Raw genomic sequence first — 17,246 nt, 5'->3', positions numbered from 1 at the left:
CAGATAGATCATTTTAGAGTGGAATGGCATCTTAAATACATTGTCTTCCTATTCATGAACTTACCATGCTTCTCGGTCTATTGGTGACCCTATGAATCTTCCCTTTTAATATGTTAATGTGGTAAGCTATACGAACAGACTTTTCTAATATTATCAACCTTACATTTCTGGAATAAACCCAACTTAGTTATTATGAATTATATTTTTCATACATTTGCTACCAGTTTGTTTAAAACTATTATGTTTATGACTGAGATTGGCTGATAAACTTTCTTTCCTGTATTATCTCCTGTGTGGCTGAATGTCTGATTATCACAAGAAAAGGTGGAGTGTATTCCTTCTTTCTAGACTCTCAAGAAGTTTGTCTAAGACTGCAGGGATCTATCTGTTCCTTGAGATGTTTGATAAAACATATCTGTAAAACCATCTGAGTGTTTCAGAAAAAAAGAAATTATATACTGACTCAACTTCTATAAATTAAATGACCTATTCAATTTTTCTTTCTTGATTCAATTTTGATAAATTATGTTTTACTGTCCATTGCACCTTAGTTTTTAAATATGGGCATAACACTGATAATAGTATTTTCTTATTATTTTTAAAAATCTCTGCTTCATCTGCTCTTTGTGCTTGTTGATTTATTCTTGAATTCATTTTAGTTTTGGGAAAGAACAGAAATAGTTTTGTGTGTTTAATCTATTATATTTACCTAAACAGAAAATCACACAGAAGGTACATTCTTCCTTATCTATAAAAAGGAGGCAATACCAGAACCTACCACACACTCTTTTAGTGAAGATTAAATGAGTTAGTAATTGCAAAGTGCTTAGCACAGTGCCTGGCACATATTAAGAGTTCAAAATATCATTATTTTATTATAGGGAATTTAAATTAAATCAATATGATGTCTTTTTGTTCTACTGAAATTTAATACTCCAATATAACAGTAACTGGTTATGGACTACACTTCAAAAAAAATTTTTAGTGTTTCTTTATTTTTGAGAGAGACAGAGACAGAGCATGTGGTCGGGGTGGGGGGGAGGGCCAGAGAGAGAGAGGGAGACACAGAATCCAAAGCAGGCTCTAGGCTCTGAGCTGTCAGCACAGGGCTCGAACCCATGAACTGTGAGATCATGACCTGAGCTGAAGTCGGACACTTAACCGACTGAGTCACCCAGCCACCCCTAATGTTTCTTTATTTTTGAGAGAGAGGGAGCACGGCAGGGACATAGAAAGAGGAAGACAGAGAATCCTGAATAGGGTCTGTACTGCCAACGCAGAGCCAGCCCAATGCGGGGCTCAAACCCACAAACCATGAGATCATGACCTGAGCCGAAATCAAGAATCAGATGCCAAACCGACTGAGCCAGACAGGCACCCCTGGACTAGACTCTTTCAACTGTACTTCTATTCTTTTTTCATTTTTTTTCCAAAGTTTTATTTAAGTAATTTCTATACCCAACATGGGGCTTGAACTCACGACCCCGAGAGCAACAGTCACACGCTCCTCCGACTGACCCAGCCAGGTGCTCCCTGACCGTACTTTTATTCTAGTTGGCCTCATAAAGACACAGCGGCAATCCTCTAGTTCTGAAACTCAGTCCGGGTGTTCAGGTCCTAAGATTATGAACTGCACTCCTACTTTAAAATAAAATGCAAAACAAAGCAAGAAGTCTACTCTGGGATGTTTTCCCCTTGAGGGCAAGGGCCATGCTTTTATCACCAAGCATATGCTATGAGCCTGGCACAATGAAAAAACTGAGTTCTTGACAAGCAAACAACACCAAAGAAATAATAAAATAATGAAGTTATGATGAAAATCATAAAGAAAACTCTAATAGCCTCACAAAGTTTTCATTATTAGGTGCCTTATAGTAATATGTAAACACTCAACTGATTTTATCCATACACCCTTCATTAGGGAAACTCTCACTATAAGAAGGTCTTTCTACCCTCTCTAACAGAGAGGTACCTGTTAGGCATTCCACTCCCAGTCAATTTCTGTATGTAAGTTTAACCTCAAAAGAAAAATAATACTATAAAGAGATATTGAACTTCAGTTAATAATAAACATGCTCAATTATTTAGGCGGATGTATACTGATGTCTGTGATTTACTTTAAAATGCGTCATAAAATATGATGGATTGATGGATAGCATGTGGGATGGGCAGGTAAATAAATATGTGCCAAAACAAGCACAGTCAAGTGTTAATGGAAAAACCTAGACTGAATTCTATGGATGTTTACTGTAAAATGATTTCTACTTTCTGTCTTTGAGAATTTTCCTTATGAAATATAGGGAATGATACAAACTCCTATACTTGGCAAGTTAAAAACAAAAAACTAAAATAAAAATATGAAAAAATGTTTATATTATACATATAGCAAAAGCTATTACAATATAAAAGACCTCATTCCAATTTATTAAACAACAAAAAACAAGAGTCCTATAAGATAAATGGGAAAAGACATTAACAAAATATAAACAGAAAACAAACCCATGGAAAATATTCAGTAACCTGTAACCAAAGAGAAACAAAGCAAACCTGCAATACCACTTTATACCTATTTTATTAGCAAAATTAACACACAAATGCATGAACACACACACAATTCTGGCAAGGCTGCAGCAGAAATGGTAACTCATATACAGCTGGCAGCATTCACTATAAACAAATACAGCCTGTTTGGCAAGTGGTCTGGCAGTCCCTAAGTCACAGTGTTCATCAAGTCCTTTGACCTGATGGTCTAACTCATTCAAATACGAACTGCATCCGTCCAAAGCAGCCACAAGATGTTCACGGCAGTATTATCTACTAAAGGATTAAACTATGAACAACCTAAATGGCCATCGAGAGAAGAAAGATCTAGGGAATGATGACACATCAATACAATGGAATATGATGCAGACATGTAAAGAAAATGACAATGACGGAAGCTTATGTGAAAATATGCAAAGTGTTCATGACACGACCAAATGGAAAACTATTTATAACTGATTGTGAAGCTATAAGAATAAATGAAACCTGCACTGTAAAGAAACATGAATAATTAATGAAAATGACATGTTGAGGGGATTATGGCTGATTTTTTTTCTAAAATTGTCTTTAATCTTTCTGATCCATCTTTCAATTACAGCAATTAAAAAGCCCATCTCATGAGTCTACTCACAGTGCTGAGTTTGCTGCAGATGATGAGAATCCGGCGTTCATACAGCATACTGGCATACAGATGTAACATGTTGTTTACATCCACAGCCACAAAATATTCTGTCAGATTTCTCTAGGAGAAACAAGAAGGGGAGATCGTAGCTTATTTTGTTTGCTCTTGTTACAGGCGGTATCTAAAAAAGCATGTGAAGCAAAAAATCATCAGAAAGTATACTCTCCTCTGCCCCTGTCCTATTCTTTCCACCTGGGAGGCTGAATCCCACTGTGTGTAAAATCATGAAATGCAAAGTTGGAAGAGACTTTAGAGATGAAGCACTTGTGTGTGGTGACTACAGTTTACGTGAGGTCACAGGCAGCACTGTGTTGCTTTTCTTATCAGTTCCAAAGGGTGAGCAGGACAGGAAGTCTGCAATCTTACAAATGAGGAAACCGAGGCTCAGAGAGGGATGCCAAGATCAAAGAGTCTCATGAGCAATAAAGACAGGACTGCAGCTCTGATCTTCTGACCCCAGATCCTAAGACTTTCCCAATGCACTGCACCATACGCGTAGTCAAGAGAAAGTACCCAAGGACCAAAATGCTTTTGGCACAGAGCCCGTTTCTGTCCAACAGATCCCACCCGCAAAGGCTGGGCACGCTCCTCTCTTGTCATCACTGCTGGCGTCCCCCTCCTCCACAGTTTACACTCTCTGAAAGGACTCGGCAGGAATTGGAGCAATTTCGAAGATTTACAATTTCCAGGTATTTCACTCAAAAGGCAAAAAAAAAAATTGCAGACAAGCAGCAAGTGGTGACAAAGCAGTGTTTTAACCAGCTTTTGTCTGTAGCCGGGACTTCATTTCTTTAATTAGTACTCTAGATTGGCCCTCTTTAGGTTTCAGAAAAAATACAATGTGTTTCATTTCTGCAATCCTTTCTATACCCACCTGACTTTAATAATATACATGAATATGTTAATTTCCTCAATGTTACAGGTTTTCAATGCCACACAATATAATCCTCTGAAAATGAAGGGGGTCAGGGAGGGAACACTACTGCCAAGGGGTTGCAATGTATAATGATGAAAGAGCCATAACCCATAAATTCAAGAAAACCAGGTGGATTTTCCATGCAAAATAGCATAAAGTGCTTTTCAACAATATTACGGGTTGGGAAAAAGAATGGGCACTTATCTTATGATTTATTGTTGTTTGATTGGAATACCAGGTTAACCAGTGACCTTTATAGTGAGTGAATTAACAGTTCCATATACTGACTACCTACCAAGTACCAGGTACTATAGCAGATACTTTGTATGTGTGATCTTACGCACTTTCCACAAAACTCCAACGAGGCATTTCTCCCCCAATATATAAAGTACGTCTGAGAGAGATTCAGTAGCTGGTAGAGTCAGAATTTGGACTCAGATCCAACTCCAGAGCCCATATATTTTCCCTTACGTTACATTGACCCACTTAAACATTTTTAAACATCTACAATACACACAGCTTTACATACGTTATTTCATTTGATCTTGAAACCACTACTTGAACAGGTATTATCGTCTCTACATACAGATAAGAAAACAGAGGCAACAGAGAAAATGAAGTAATATGACCAAGGTTACACACTATGTACATATTCAGTCTTGGGTGAGTTTGTCTCTAAGCCTGTGCTCATCGTTTATATCACTAAAAATTGTAGGTAAAAGTTGTACTCAGGAAAGAAAGCACAGCACAGGAACAAAGCAGGATCAAAGTATGCCTGCTGAAAGAGAAACACTGCTGTTAAGAACTGTTATCCCATTTACTGAGTAATCCTTATGTGCTGGACAACAGGTACTTTACCTGTGTTCTCTCTAATCTTTCTCAACAACGCTGAAAAAGGCAGTTTCATTTCCATTTTACAGATGTAGAAACTGAGGCTCAGGAGGGGTAAGTAGTCTGCAAAGGTCACCCAGCTAGAAAAGGCAGAGCCCAGTTTCAAAACCAGGTCTCCTGAATCTGAAACCCTTGCTCTGACCACCATGCCGATTTGCCTCTTAACAAACTTGAAAACCAAAAACAAGAAAGGCAGTCTCAATGAGTCAACAAGTGGATCTCTTGCCCGGTGGACTGAGGAGTGCTGAGCTGATGATGTCAGGGTGGGGTTTGTTCTGAAGACCGTGACATGGCAGAGCTATTCTCGCAAACAAAAATACAAGGCCCTCAGCTGAGCATTTCAGTAAAATGCTTAACTGCTGATGAATTACATAAATTTTTCTTTTAGGAGAGGATGGAAGTAAAAAGAAAATAGAAATGAGGAGCTTAAAGAAGGCCAGAAAGCCCATTAGCACTTTTGACAGATCCAAAGATAACTCTGAAGCCACCAAAACGTGGCCTCAAGAGTCTGCCAAGAAGCTTCACGCTGGGTAGAAATATGTTACACAGCTTGCCGTCCAAATAAGGAGACACAGCGTCAGAGACAAATCCTGCACCTTATTTTGGTGGGAGAAAAAAAAAAATCATAAGGATACTTTTGTGGATGGGGAAGGAAACATTTCTGAAATAAAAACACCACTTGGTTGAGGCATAACCCCCAGGCCTAATCGGGTTCGGAGGGATTCAGGTGCTTGTTCCAAAAACTCTACACAGGTATGTTAAAAATATGTAACATTTAGCCAAATTCTCTCTAAACTGTCATGTACTTTTTTTGGTATTTCTCATCCCATCTGTGCTGATTACCAAGATATTTGTGTCTAAACAGAAGCTGTCTTTCTTATCTGCTTCCTCCCCTGCCTCTTTCCTTCTGGGAAGCCACCCGCCCAGGCGGGTGGGAGTGGGTGGGAGTGGCGACAGCCCCAGGAACTTCACTCAGCCTTGGGAGCACCTGTGGGGCAGAGCAGGCCATGGGAGCACCTGTGGGGCACAGCAGGCCTTGGGAGCAGCTGCGGGGAACATTTACAGTTTCCACCATGCTTCATCTCCGAAGAACACCCCTTGGAGAAAGGGGTTTTCTCCCTTGTGCCTTAAAGGATCCAGTGGCTTAAGCCCCATCAATCCCCAATTTCTCAAACCTGCCATGCCTTTTCTTACCCTCAGGTCTTTACTTCTGTTGTTTCCTCCTCCTAGAATGCTCTTCTCCTCCTTGAGAACACCCATTTACTTTCCAAGACCCAGCTGAGATGTCACCTCCCCCTGGAAGTCTTCCTAGATTCCTCATTTGTCAAGCTCCTCCACTTTGAGCAGGCATGGTGATTGGTCTCTATCTTATAACCACTCAGTTACAAGTAGGTTTCTGTCACTTCACTGAGGTCCCTCTGGGTATAATGACATATCCCATCACCTAGCAGTTTGATGAAAGAATCAATAAGTAGAGAAAGCAGTGACTAAGACTCCTTAGCTGGACTAAGAGGAACACACCAGCCTGGAAGACAGACAAGGTGGTGTATTAGGAAGAACACAGCATTGACGTCAGAAAACCTGGGTCTGGGTTGGATGAAGGGATCAATGGTGAAGGGCTCATGGAAAACAAAATTGACACTAGCAACTCACAAAGTCAGATAAAATGGCAGGGGGGTGGGATTGGGACTTGTTTAAGGTGTGTGTGGCTCTATTTATTAAAAGTGTAAAGAAATAGGTGGTTTGTTCATCAGGTAGTGGGGGAGGGGCTGCATGCAGAAGCGGGTGTTTATTTCACAGCCAGCTCAATCATGTATGTCTGATGGGTAAGACAAGAGTGTAGAGAATAACGAGAAGAGACGACTTCCATAGCAAGTTGTCCTAGGTCAAGACTGCAGCCAGAATATACTGTGAGCTTATATTTATAAAGGACACAAGGTATACCACTCTCTTAGCACTTTCCTTCAGTGGGACTAAATCTTCAACCTCCCATTTCTGTCTCCTGTAATCAGCCAATCAACAAACGTATTTAACTTCTACTATGTGTTTAGTACCAACCTGGGAGCTGGGCCTGCAGAGATTAAAGAAAAGATGATCCCCATTTTCCAGGAATTTAGCCTGGGGATGGCAATGGCATCAGTATGGTGTGCAAAGTACTGTGGTCCAGGCCGCACACACTCCAGGGCCGCCTGAGAAGGGCAGATTCAACTTTGCTGGACCGATACGGGAGGAAGGCTTGACAGAGGAGAAGATATTAGGTCTGGGCCTCCCACCAACAGTTCACTCAGTGGACACAGGAAGAAGCGTATTCCAGGCAGAGACAGAGGCAAGGAGGAGAGAAGAGCTCTTAGCAGTTCAGTAAAATGAAGAGCAGAGTTTAGAGCAGGGGACATGCTGGGTGCAGATTCTGTGAGAGCCTAGACTTCCCTTGTGGGTCAGAGAGAGTTGCTGAAGGATCATGATATAATCACATATGTGTTTCGGAAAGATCTTCCTGGAGGTCCTATGGAGGACGCACAGGAGAGGGCAAGCGGGAGGCAGCACAATCAGTTAACAGGCTGGCGCCATATTCCCAGAACGAATGACTACAGCAAAAAAACTATTGAGATGAAAGCTTTGGATATGGATGCGACAGATCTCTGTAAAGTGGAATCACAGGACTTGATAATGAATTAGACCTGAGAAGTGGAGGGGGGAGGAAGAATCTCAGACAACGCTCAGGACTACCAGGTTACGGAGTACCACACTTGTCCACTTGCCCGGTTTTTTAGAGGGAGAGTCCACTCACTTAATGTGGGATCAGTCCTCCTTGTAAAGAACCATCAATCCTGTCAAGCAAGGTGTTGCCGCTCACCTGGTCTTGGGCCTAGTGTCCTGGATTATGATGCCACCAAGGCTAAGTCTAAATCACCATTCCCTTTATTCCCTGACAATGAAATCTCTGTGTGACTCACCTGCTGGGAAGGAAAATCTTGCTTAGAGGGACTATTTCCAGTGTCCAGACTCAGAAGGGTTCAGTTTTCTCAGTGCCAGTACGTTTTTAGGTTTAAGGACATTCTGTTTCCATTCATAGAGCTCAAGCATTATTTCAGTTACATATCAATGATGTGCCTTGTGAGCATTCTCCTATCTGCCTAGCATGTATTATGGGCTTACTCTGTAGGGCTGGGTAGCAGGGATATGAAGCTGACCACTACTTGGGCTGGGAAGGGCTCAGGTCCAAGGAAGGTTTCTAGTCAACAGGCCCAAAACAGCCTTGAAGTTGAGTTTCGGAAAAGGCGTGTGCTGCACAAGCTCCTTAGCCTCTCCAGGCTCCCGTTTCTCATCTTTACAAAGAAATGACAGTAAAGGTCCCTTCCAGCTCTAACCCTCTGTGGCTCTAAATCCAGACAAAGAGGAGGGGAAGGCACCTGACAAACCTCATTTCCCCCAGGAGAAGCCCCATAATAGCTGCTGACTTCTAGCCATCCCTGCTGGCTCCTGTGCCGATCCAGGTGGCTGGGGACTTCAGGCTCACTGTGATCCACGCCCGGGGTTAGGAAGCAGGTGGGGGTTTGGGGGGATGGGCCAAGGATGGGAGGGGATATAGTGGGGCTTAGAGAAAAAGCGTCTTAGGTTCAATACCTTGGGGAAATGAGATAATCCCCAAACCAAAGAACCGACTCTAAGCTGGGTACTCCTTGGAGCCTTCGAAACAGATGCTAATCCGCCCCACGGTCTGTCATTTTATTAGTCTTTGTGACTTTCAGCTTCATACACAGTACACATGATAAAGACTTACTGTACTGTGTCTGGAGGAGGCTTCTCAGGCAAGAGGCTTGGTTTTGCCAATGGGTCTTATTTCCTGAAATAACTCTTGCTCAGATTATTTTCCCATAACGTAAACCTTTAGAATCCTCAATTGATTTTTTTTTTTTTTTAAGAATTTAGGTTACTTTAGTTGTGTGGGATTCTTAAAAGGGAATTATAAATTTGCATTCTAAAATAATCTGTCTAAGAATTCCACAAACTCACTTAAGCAATCACATCAGAGAAGTATATTATAGGAAAGAAGGTAGGGTTTACCCAGAGGTCAACTTTTATCCCTCCTATGTGAACGGAAAAACCATTAGAATAAACAATTACCTGACAACCCTTAAGAGCAACAATGGAATTCTCTACAATCTCAGTACTTGATAATAGGCCTTCTAGTACCACCTCAACTTTGTTTATTTCTCAAAGTCACGATGAGTTCATAAATCTTTTCTATATCATGGTACATCTTTTGACAAAGTGGAGCCTGGGCAATGTTATATGTAACTGTCCATTCTAAATGCTTTTCCTGCATCATTAACCACTCGGTATGACACTGACCAGATAATTAAGACAGGTTTGTTTAATATCCCAAATGAAGGTCTATATGATTATCCATTAATCAAAAGTAAACTTCAAAACCTGGGTGCTTAAAAAAAAAAAAAAGTCCCGGGGCGCCTGGGTGGCGCAGTCGGTTAAGCGTCCGACTTCAGCCAGGTCACGATCTCGCGGTCCGTGAGTTCGAGCCCCGCGTCGGGCTCTGGGCTGATGGCTCAGAGCCTGGAGCCTGTTTCCAATTCTGTGTGTCTCCCTCTCTCTCTGCCCCTTCCCCGTTCATGCTCTGTCTCTCTCTGTCCCAAAAATAAAATAAACGTTGAAAAAAGAAAAAAAAAATTAAAAAAAAAAAAAAGTCCCTTATACAGCCAGTTTACAATGTTATTATTACTTACTACCCATACCTATTATTATTGTTCCTGATCTGGGATTTCTTTTTAGTGCAGGTCAATTGTTTAAAGTTTATAAAGATTTATGCTCATTTGACTATTGCCTGTATAAAATTCACTCCTACATGTGTTATCTTGATGGAGAAAAACCCTGATGAACAATTACCTAGTGATGCTTTTTCAGTGAAAAGGAAGAAAATATTTCGACGCAGAAATTGCAGGATTAATGAGAATTAACTTCAACAGCGATCTAAAAGTGGAAAGAATTTTCTATGTTTGCTTTTCATTAATGTCTTGCAGACACACTGACCCAAAAGCCAAGTGAGAAGAATTGTTATTTTCCCCTTTCTGCGGGGTGGCTGCATTGCTCACTCATTCACTCAGCCAGCCAGCCAACCATTCAGTCATTCTATAAATATATATTGACAATCTACTATGTTCTAGGTAAAGTGCTAATTACAGAGATGCAGCGACAAAAAAATACTAATCCCTCTCATTCTGGAAGGAGAAATGACATTAAACATGTTCACAAAATTAATGACAGAACTGAAACTGCCGATGAGCAATTTCTTAGAAGGGCGTAGGAAGCCATGGAGCCTAAGGCCCAGGGCTCAGCAGCATCTCAGCACTGGGATCAGATTGACCTGCGTGTGATGCCCGGTTTTAGCATTTATTGGCCGGCTGACTAGGGGCAAGTTACTTCAGGTCTCTGGGCTTCATTTCTTCTTCAGGGCAGGGAGAGCAACCACACCACAAGCTGCTGTGAAGATCCCATGACATAACAAATACTGCCTGAACTGATCCATGGTAGGTGTTATCTCTTTCTTACATTAACCGTTCTCTGAAGCTGTCCAGAGCAACAGGATTCTCTGGCGGCAGAATTAAGTTCCATGTGCCAAAGTCCTTCCATCCTTTTCTTTGCTTATTCTCTTAAGTTCAGTATGCCCCTTAGAGGAGATAGTCAATAAATGTTTACAGAACCCCCCATGTGGTAGGCACTGGAGTCCTGGACTTCATTCCTGGCACCATTTCTAAGCTTCAAAAATTACGGTGTCAGTGGAAGCTGCTAAGAGACTTGTGTGGTCAGACACACACTCCATGAAAGGAAATGATCTTCACAACCCAGAATGTTAGCAAAAACCCAGAGAAAGACAAGCCCCCAGAAGTAATGTACCCTAGCCCGTAGCCACAACACAGACCTCAAAAGAGGTTAAGACTAGGATTGTAGGAAAGCAAAGAGAAGAAGGGAAAGAAAAGGACCATCAAAAGCTGTATCTCTCTTGCACCAAGCATTGAACTTGGAACTTTACATTCAATGCTTCATTTGTTCCTCCCATTTTTTTTTTTTTTTTAATTACATAAGGACACTGAGGCTCCGAGAATATATGTAAGTAGTCCAAGGTCCCCAAGTGGTGGAGCCCAGTGTCTGGCTGTGTCCACAACTCATGTTCCTTCCACTACCGCAGACTATGTCATATTAACAACCCCGTGGTTATTGCTTGTTTCAATCTGCAATGCACCAATTTAGTCATTTTAAATTAATCCTTGAAAAATCACCAAGAGATTAAAATGCAAATTTCAACATGGCTAGAGCTCAGTACTGACTCTATGTCAAAAATCACACAAATTGGTCCTACAAAAGTTCAGATTCTCCTTAGAGGAAAAGCGTTCCTGCTTCACTTCATATTTGAGACATGAAAAATAATTTTTTTCTCTTTCCTCATGAATATCAAAAGCCAACTGCAGGGAGGCAGGCTGGCGTAATGAAAACAAAATGCTTGGTTTCCTTACCAACCTCAGTCACTACACCCCACTTAGGTACAGACCTTGGGCTGGTAACCTCAGGTCTGTGAGCCCCGGGTCCCTACATATAAAATGGGGCTCACGTCTACCTCTCACAGAGGAGCTGTAAGGATTTAAATGGAACCATGTATGTTAGGAGTCTGGCAGATTGTTTTTATTATTCCTGCTTAGAAACAAACAAGGCCAGCCTTTTACCGATTTGCAAAGGAGGATTTAGGGGACAATGGGTCATACACAGGGAATTGGTTCATTAGTGGCAAAACCAGCACAGGGAATGCAAAAAAAAAAAAAAAATTTTTTTTTTTTAATGGTAGGGGCAGTGCAGACAGGAATTGGAGCTGAGGCTATGAAGAAGACAGGTTTGTTTTTTCCTCCTAACCTATTTCTAACCTTAGTTATAGCAGTTTTGAAAATTAAGAAATTATCAGAACTTTCAAGTACCTTAAATTTAAGTTCTGAAGGAATTCTCAGTCCTTAAAATTTAAAAAAACTAAAATAATGAACCTCACCTAGGCAATAATTGTTACAACATTATTTATAATAGCAAGACATTAGAGACCATCTAAACGTCTATTAGTAGGAGAGGTACAGTTAAAACACTAGAGGGACTTCCAGTAAAATATGGCAGACTAAACACACATATTTGTCTTTACTTTCTGATACCATCCCTCCCCAATAACCCCCCAGGAAAAGTCACACTGAAAGAATTTTAAAAGACGTAAACCCCAAAGAACAAGAGAAAAGACATTACTGGAAGAGAGAGGTCAAATTTTTAGAAGCCAGAAAGCAGATGTTACTAAAGAAATGGTTCTCAGGCTGGGTCATTCATCCCAAGAGACATGTGGCAATGTCTGGAGACATTTCAGCTGTCACAGCTGGAGAGGTGTGTGCTACCATCATATCACTACATGATCTCAGGAATGCTGCTAACACCCCACAACACACAAGACCATCCCACACAACAAAGAATTATCTGGCCCAACGTGCCCACAACACCAATCACAGCACCAACTGAGGTTGAAAAACTCATGGAGGGTGACTTGGAAGCTGACAAATGGCTGAACACGAAAGCTGGGACAGAGGGACAGGGCGCAAGCTCAAGCCCAATTCAGGCCACAGAACTCCAAAAAGGCTCAGGAATCAGAGACACCCAGGGCCTCTGAAGGTTGGAAAAAGGGTGCCAGTGAAAATAAGATTCTTCTCTCTCAAGAGGCTCACTCTAACACCCCTCCAGCAGAAAGGCACTGAACCTTTCTGGAGGCACTGAACCAGAAAATCTTGGGGACACCAGGTATAGTTAAGGACAGAGGATAAAGCACTAAATAAAAAATGGGAGGGGGACTTAAAGAACACATCCTAAATGTTGATATCCCATAACTCACCACCCTCCTCAGCTTCCAGAATGCTGGTAGGTGAAGCTTATGCTCACAGACACAAACAAAACTTACTAGATCTAAAGAAAAGATTCTGATACTGACATTTGAGAGCTCCCCCGTAGACCCCCTAAGTAACCAGACCTCTGATCCATCATCTACAATAAAGGCCCCAGGTAACAAGCCCCATTCATGAACACAGACCTTCCACTTAGCTTTTTAGTGCCTCAGTCTAAACAGGGCTGGACAGCCACTTGAAGAAAGCCTCTACAATCAAAGATATAGAACGAAACAGAAGAGAGAAAACATTGAAGAAAAAAACATGCAAGAAGAACAATTTTTTAAATCTATACACAATAGTCTCAAAGAGACGAGAAAAAAAATATTGCACTCCTAAAACAAGATGCCATTAAACAACAAGTTATTGAACAGAACCAAAAGACTCTTCAATAAGAAGGGAAAGAAAAGGACCATCAAAAGCCGTATCTCTCTTAGACCAAGCATTGAACTTGAAACTTTATAATCAATTCTTCATGATATCAACAATGACAGCAGAAGAAATTCATCAGGGAAGAAAGACTCATTGGAAAAAGGAAAAGGAAAACTAAAAGGGAATGACAGAAAACAGAAAAGAAAATTAGAGGATCAACACAAAAGTTGAACATCCTACCATAGAGGCCCCAGAGAAAAGAGAAAAATAAAGAACAATTTTTTCAGAGAAATAATGTGACAACACTTCCCAGCTCCAAAGGACATGAGTTTCTAGACTGAATGAACCCACCAAGTGCCCAGCACAGCAGATGAAAATGAGCCAGAGCAAAGCAAATCGTTGTACAATTTCAGAATACCAGAGACAAATAAAGGATCCTAAAAAATAAATCAGGAATCAGAAAGGCTTACAACTTCCAAGTTTTAACAGGAAAACTAGAAGTCAACACAGTTCCATCTTCAAAATTCTGAAGGCAAACTTCCAACTCATTCCGGAGTAGGATAATCATTCTCAGTGATGGAAAGTTTCAAAATGTTGCCCCCAACACAATACTTTCTGAGGAAACTACTGGAGAATGTTTCACCAGAAGGGAATAAAATAAACAGGAAGATGTGAAATCCAGAAACTCTTAATTGACAAAAAGTTGTACAAGAAAGGAAACGCAATCATAATCTAATGTCTCCTTCCGCATGCTTATTTATAAACATTATGGATTTAAAATTTTTCCTGAAGATAGAGGAAAAATGGGGGAGGGAAAACATGCAAGTGATAAAAAGTTTTTTTTTCTGGGGAGAGAGGGGCTCAGAGACGGTAAAAGACCTAAACTCTCAATTTCCATAAGAAAATTAACAGGTGATATCTGAGACAGAAAAATTAAGAGGTAGCCATATATACACATTGGTTTAAAACATGGACAGAAATACTGCAATTGCTAAAAACTTGAAAGTAGCTGCCTCTGAGAAGTGGAAAGTAAGGAGAATTTGAAATTTTCATCAACAATTATGTGGTACTATATGATTTTTTAAGGCATTAATAGGCATAATTTTCATAAGAATAGTAATACCATTAAATTAAAAAATCATTAAAAAAGGATGAAGTAAATATAAACAGGTTTTAGAATACACTAAACTAAAGGGGCGCCTGGGTGGCGCAGTTGGTTAAGCGTCCGACTTCAGCCAGGTCACGATCTCGTGGTCCGTGAGTTCGAGCCCCGCGTCAGGCTCTGGGCTGATGGCTCGGAGCCTGGAGCCTGTTTCCGATTCTGTGTCTCCCTCTCTCTCTGCTCCTCCCCTGTTCATGCTCTGTCTCTCTCTGTCCCAAAAATAAATAAACGTTGAAAAAAAAAAATACACTAAACTAAAAAAGTGAGTTGTAAAACAATATGAATAGTATCACATTTATGTCTTAAAAAAATGTCTACAACACACGCAGGTACTCACACATACGACAGACACTGCACATACATAGAGAAAGGCCTAAAAGGTCTGGAAGGACATACAAACTTGAGGGAGAATGGGACTAGGGGTAGGGGACGGACAATGTTAATTCATTTTCTATATGTACTTCTTACTTGTTCAATGTTTTTTATAACAAAGATATTCTATAACAAATTTTAATGACAAGGGTAGATGTCCATAATACACTGTCATAAAAAAAAAGTTGACATAAAGGTATATATTTGGTATGATCTCCACTGTGTTTTTTTTTTTAATGTACATTTATTTTTGAGAGAGAGAGAGACAGACAGACAGACAGACAGACACAGAATTGAAGCAGGCTCCAGGCCCTGAGCTGTCAGCCACAGAATTGAAGCAGGCTCCAGGCCCTGAGCTGTCAGCCAGAGCCTAACGCGGAACTTGAACTCAAGAACTGTAAGATCATGACCTGAGCCAAAGTCGGACGCTTAGCCGACTAAGCCACCCAGGTACCCCTCCCCACTATGTTTTTTAAAACGTAGCTTCTGAAACTGTTTTGTTTTGTTTTTTTTTAATCAAGAGGACACTTTTATCTCAAAGTATTATCTAATTCCCAACTTAAGTGGCTAGAAATAAACTTGCTATGAATAAAGCAGGAGCAGTGACCTGTGCTCTGGCCAGCCAGATACCTATCCCCCCCCCGGCCATCCAGGGTCCTATAGCAACCTTGGGGCTCTAGGCTACATAGTGTGAAAACTAGTACTATTGTAAAGAGGAAGGGAAGAAAAATTTGGAACGTGACTTTCTCTGAGATATGGGATTACAAGTGATTTTTTCTTTTGCTTTTGTATAATACATATACGTACATACCTTTCCTATGATTTGGAACAGTTTACATAATATCTGTTCCTTAACATGCCTATACAACCACCTAAAGCTGGCACATTTGTAACAGCAGGGTGTAGAGATGGCCAAAAAAATCTTCATTAATCTTTTCAAGTTCTGGTTCTATATTCATATTTCCTGTTTCTTAGGTTGACTTCAATCACTTATATTTTTCTAGAAAATTTTCTACTGCCTGTTCCAAATTTATTGCATAATTTTAATTTTACTTTAGTTTTCTTTTCAAAAATTCAGTTTTTAAAAAGTCTTATTTTTCAATTCTACTTTAACAAAATTTTTTACCTAAACCGTAATTCATTTTTCTACTTTGGCTTTTTTATTGCTATTCATTTTCCAGCTTTTTGAGCTAAAAGTCAAGTTCATTACTTTCTAAGTTTTTCATTTATAATAAAGCATTAGAAGCTATCAGTTTCCCCCTGAGGGTAGTTTTAGCTGCATCCGTTGGCTTTTTGTTGTTTGTGTTGTTACCATTAATATCTAAATAATACACAACTTTAATGTTTTATCCTCTTTGAACCAGTCACTATTTCAAGTAGATGATTATTTTTAAATTTTTATTTATCATTAATTTCTAGTCGTATGCATTGCCATAAAAGAGACTGGCCTGTAAGACTTTGAGTTTCTCTCTTTAAAAGTTTTCAGTGTGATCTGGGACAGAATCAATTTTTATAAATGTTTCATAGCATTTGAAAATAATCCCGCGACAAACAGCCTTTTGCTATTTGTCCACAGTAAGACCCTGCTTCTTCTCTTCCACAGGATTTTTCTAGTTCTTTTTTGGGTTCTTCCATTGTCTACTTACTGACTGCTAAGTATCCATAATCATCTCCTTTATGTTGTGGAAATTCCTGAAATTTTCTGGTGCATGGCAGCTCCCTCTGGAACTATATTTTATAGTTCTTTTGTCATTTCCATGGAATTTTTTGAGAGGTGAAAGGTAAAATTGTGGGCTCGAAGTGTAGCATAGCATATGAAGGCTCATCTCTAGAATCAGAAAGACCAATGTTTGAACTCTAATCCTACTACTTCTTGGCTGTAGAATCTTGAACACGTTGCTTAAATTTTCAGGGCCTCTGTTTCCATATATAAAATAATAATTATGATAGTTAGCAACTAAGCTTATTAAGAGTGGTAAATGAAAAAATGCAGGTAATCACTGAATACATCATTTGACAAGCAGTAGTACCCAGTAATATTAGCTATTGTTGCTGAAATGGGAATGACAGGGGCGCCTGGGTGGTGCAGTCGGTTAAGCGTCCGACTTCAGCCAGGTCACGATCTCGCGGTCCGTGAGTTCGAGCCCCGCGTCGGGCTCTGGGCTGATGGCTCAGAGCCTGGAGCCTGTTTCCGATTCTGTGTCTCCCTCTCTCTCTGCCCCTCCCCCGTTCATGCTCTGTCTCTCTCTCTGTCCCAAAAATAAATAAACGTTGAAATGGGAATGACAGACCAAACTTTTTACTACTTAATGTCAAACAAAAAGAAAACAGTGTTTTACA

At 40.3% G+C, this 17,246-nt stretch overlaps 1 protein-coding gene across 14 annotated transcripts in view; it reads right to left on the bottom strand.

Moving 5' to 3' along the window:
• The window catches only part of DENND1A (DENN domain containing 1A), a 513,319-nt gene that overhangs the window by 239,983 nt on the left and 256,090 nt on the right, over window positions 1-17,246 (bottom strand). For all 14 annotated transcript variants that reach the window (XM_047829482.1, XM_047829479.1, XM_047829488.1 and 11 more), the window contains one exon: window positions 3,173-3,283. In XM_047829482.1, coding sequence (XP_047685438.1) covers window positions 3,173-3,283 — 111 coding nt within the window. The remainder of the gene's footprint in view (window positions 1-3,172; window positions 3,284-17,246) is intronic.

Source organism: Prionailurus viverrinus, chromosome D4 (genome assembly GCF_022837055.1).
Source record: "Prionailurus viverrinus isolate Anna chromosome D4, UM_Priviv_1.0, whole genome shotgun sequence".
Taxonomy (NCBI): Eukaryota; Metazoa; Chordata; class Mammalia; order Carnivora; family Felidae; genus Prionailurus; species Prionailurus viverrinus.
This window is presented reverse-complemented; position numbering and strand designations above follow the sequence as displayed.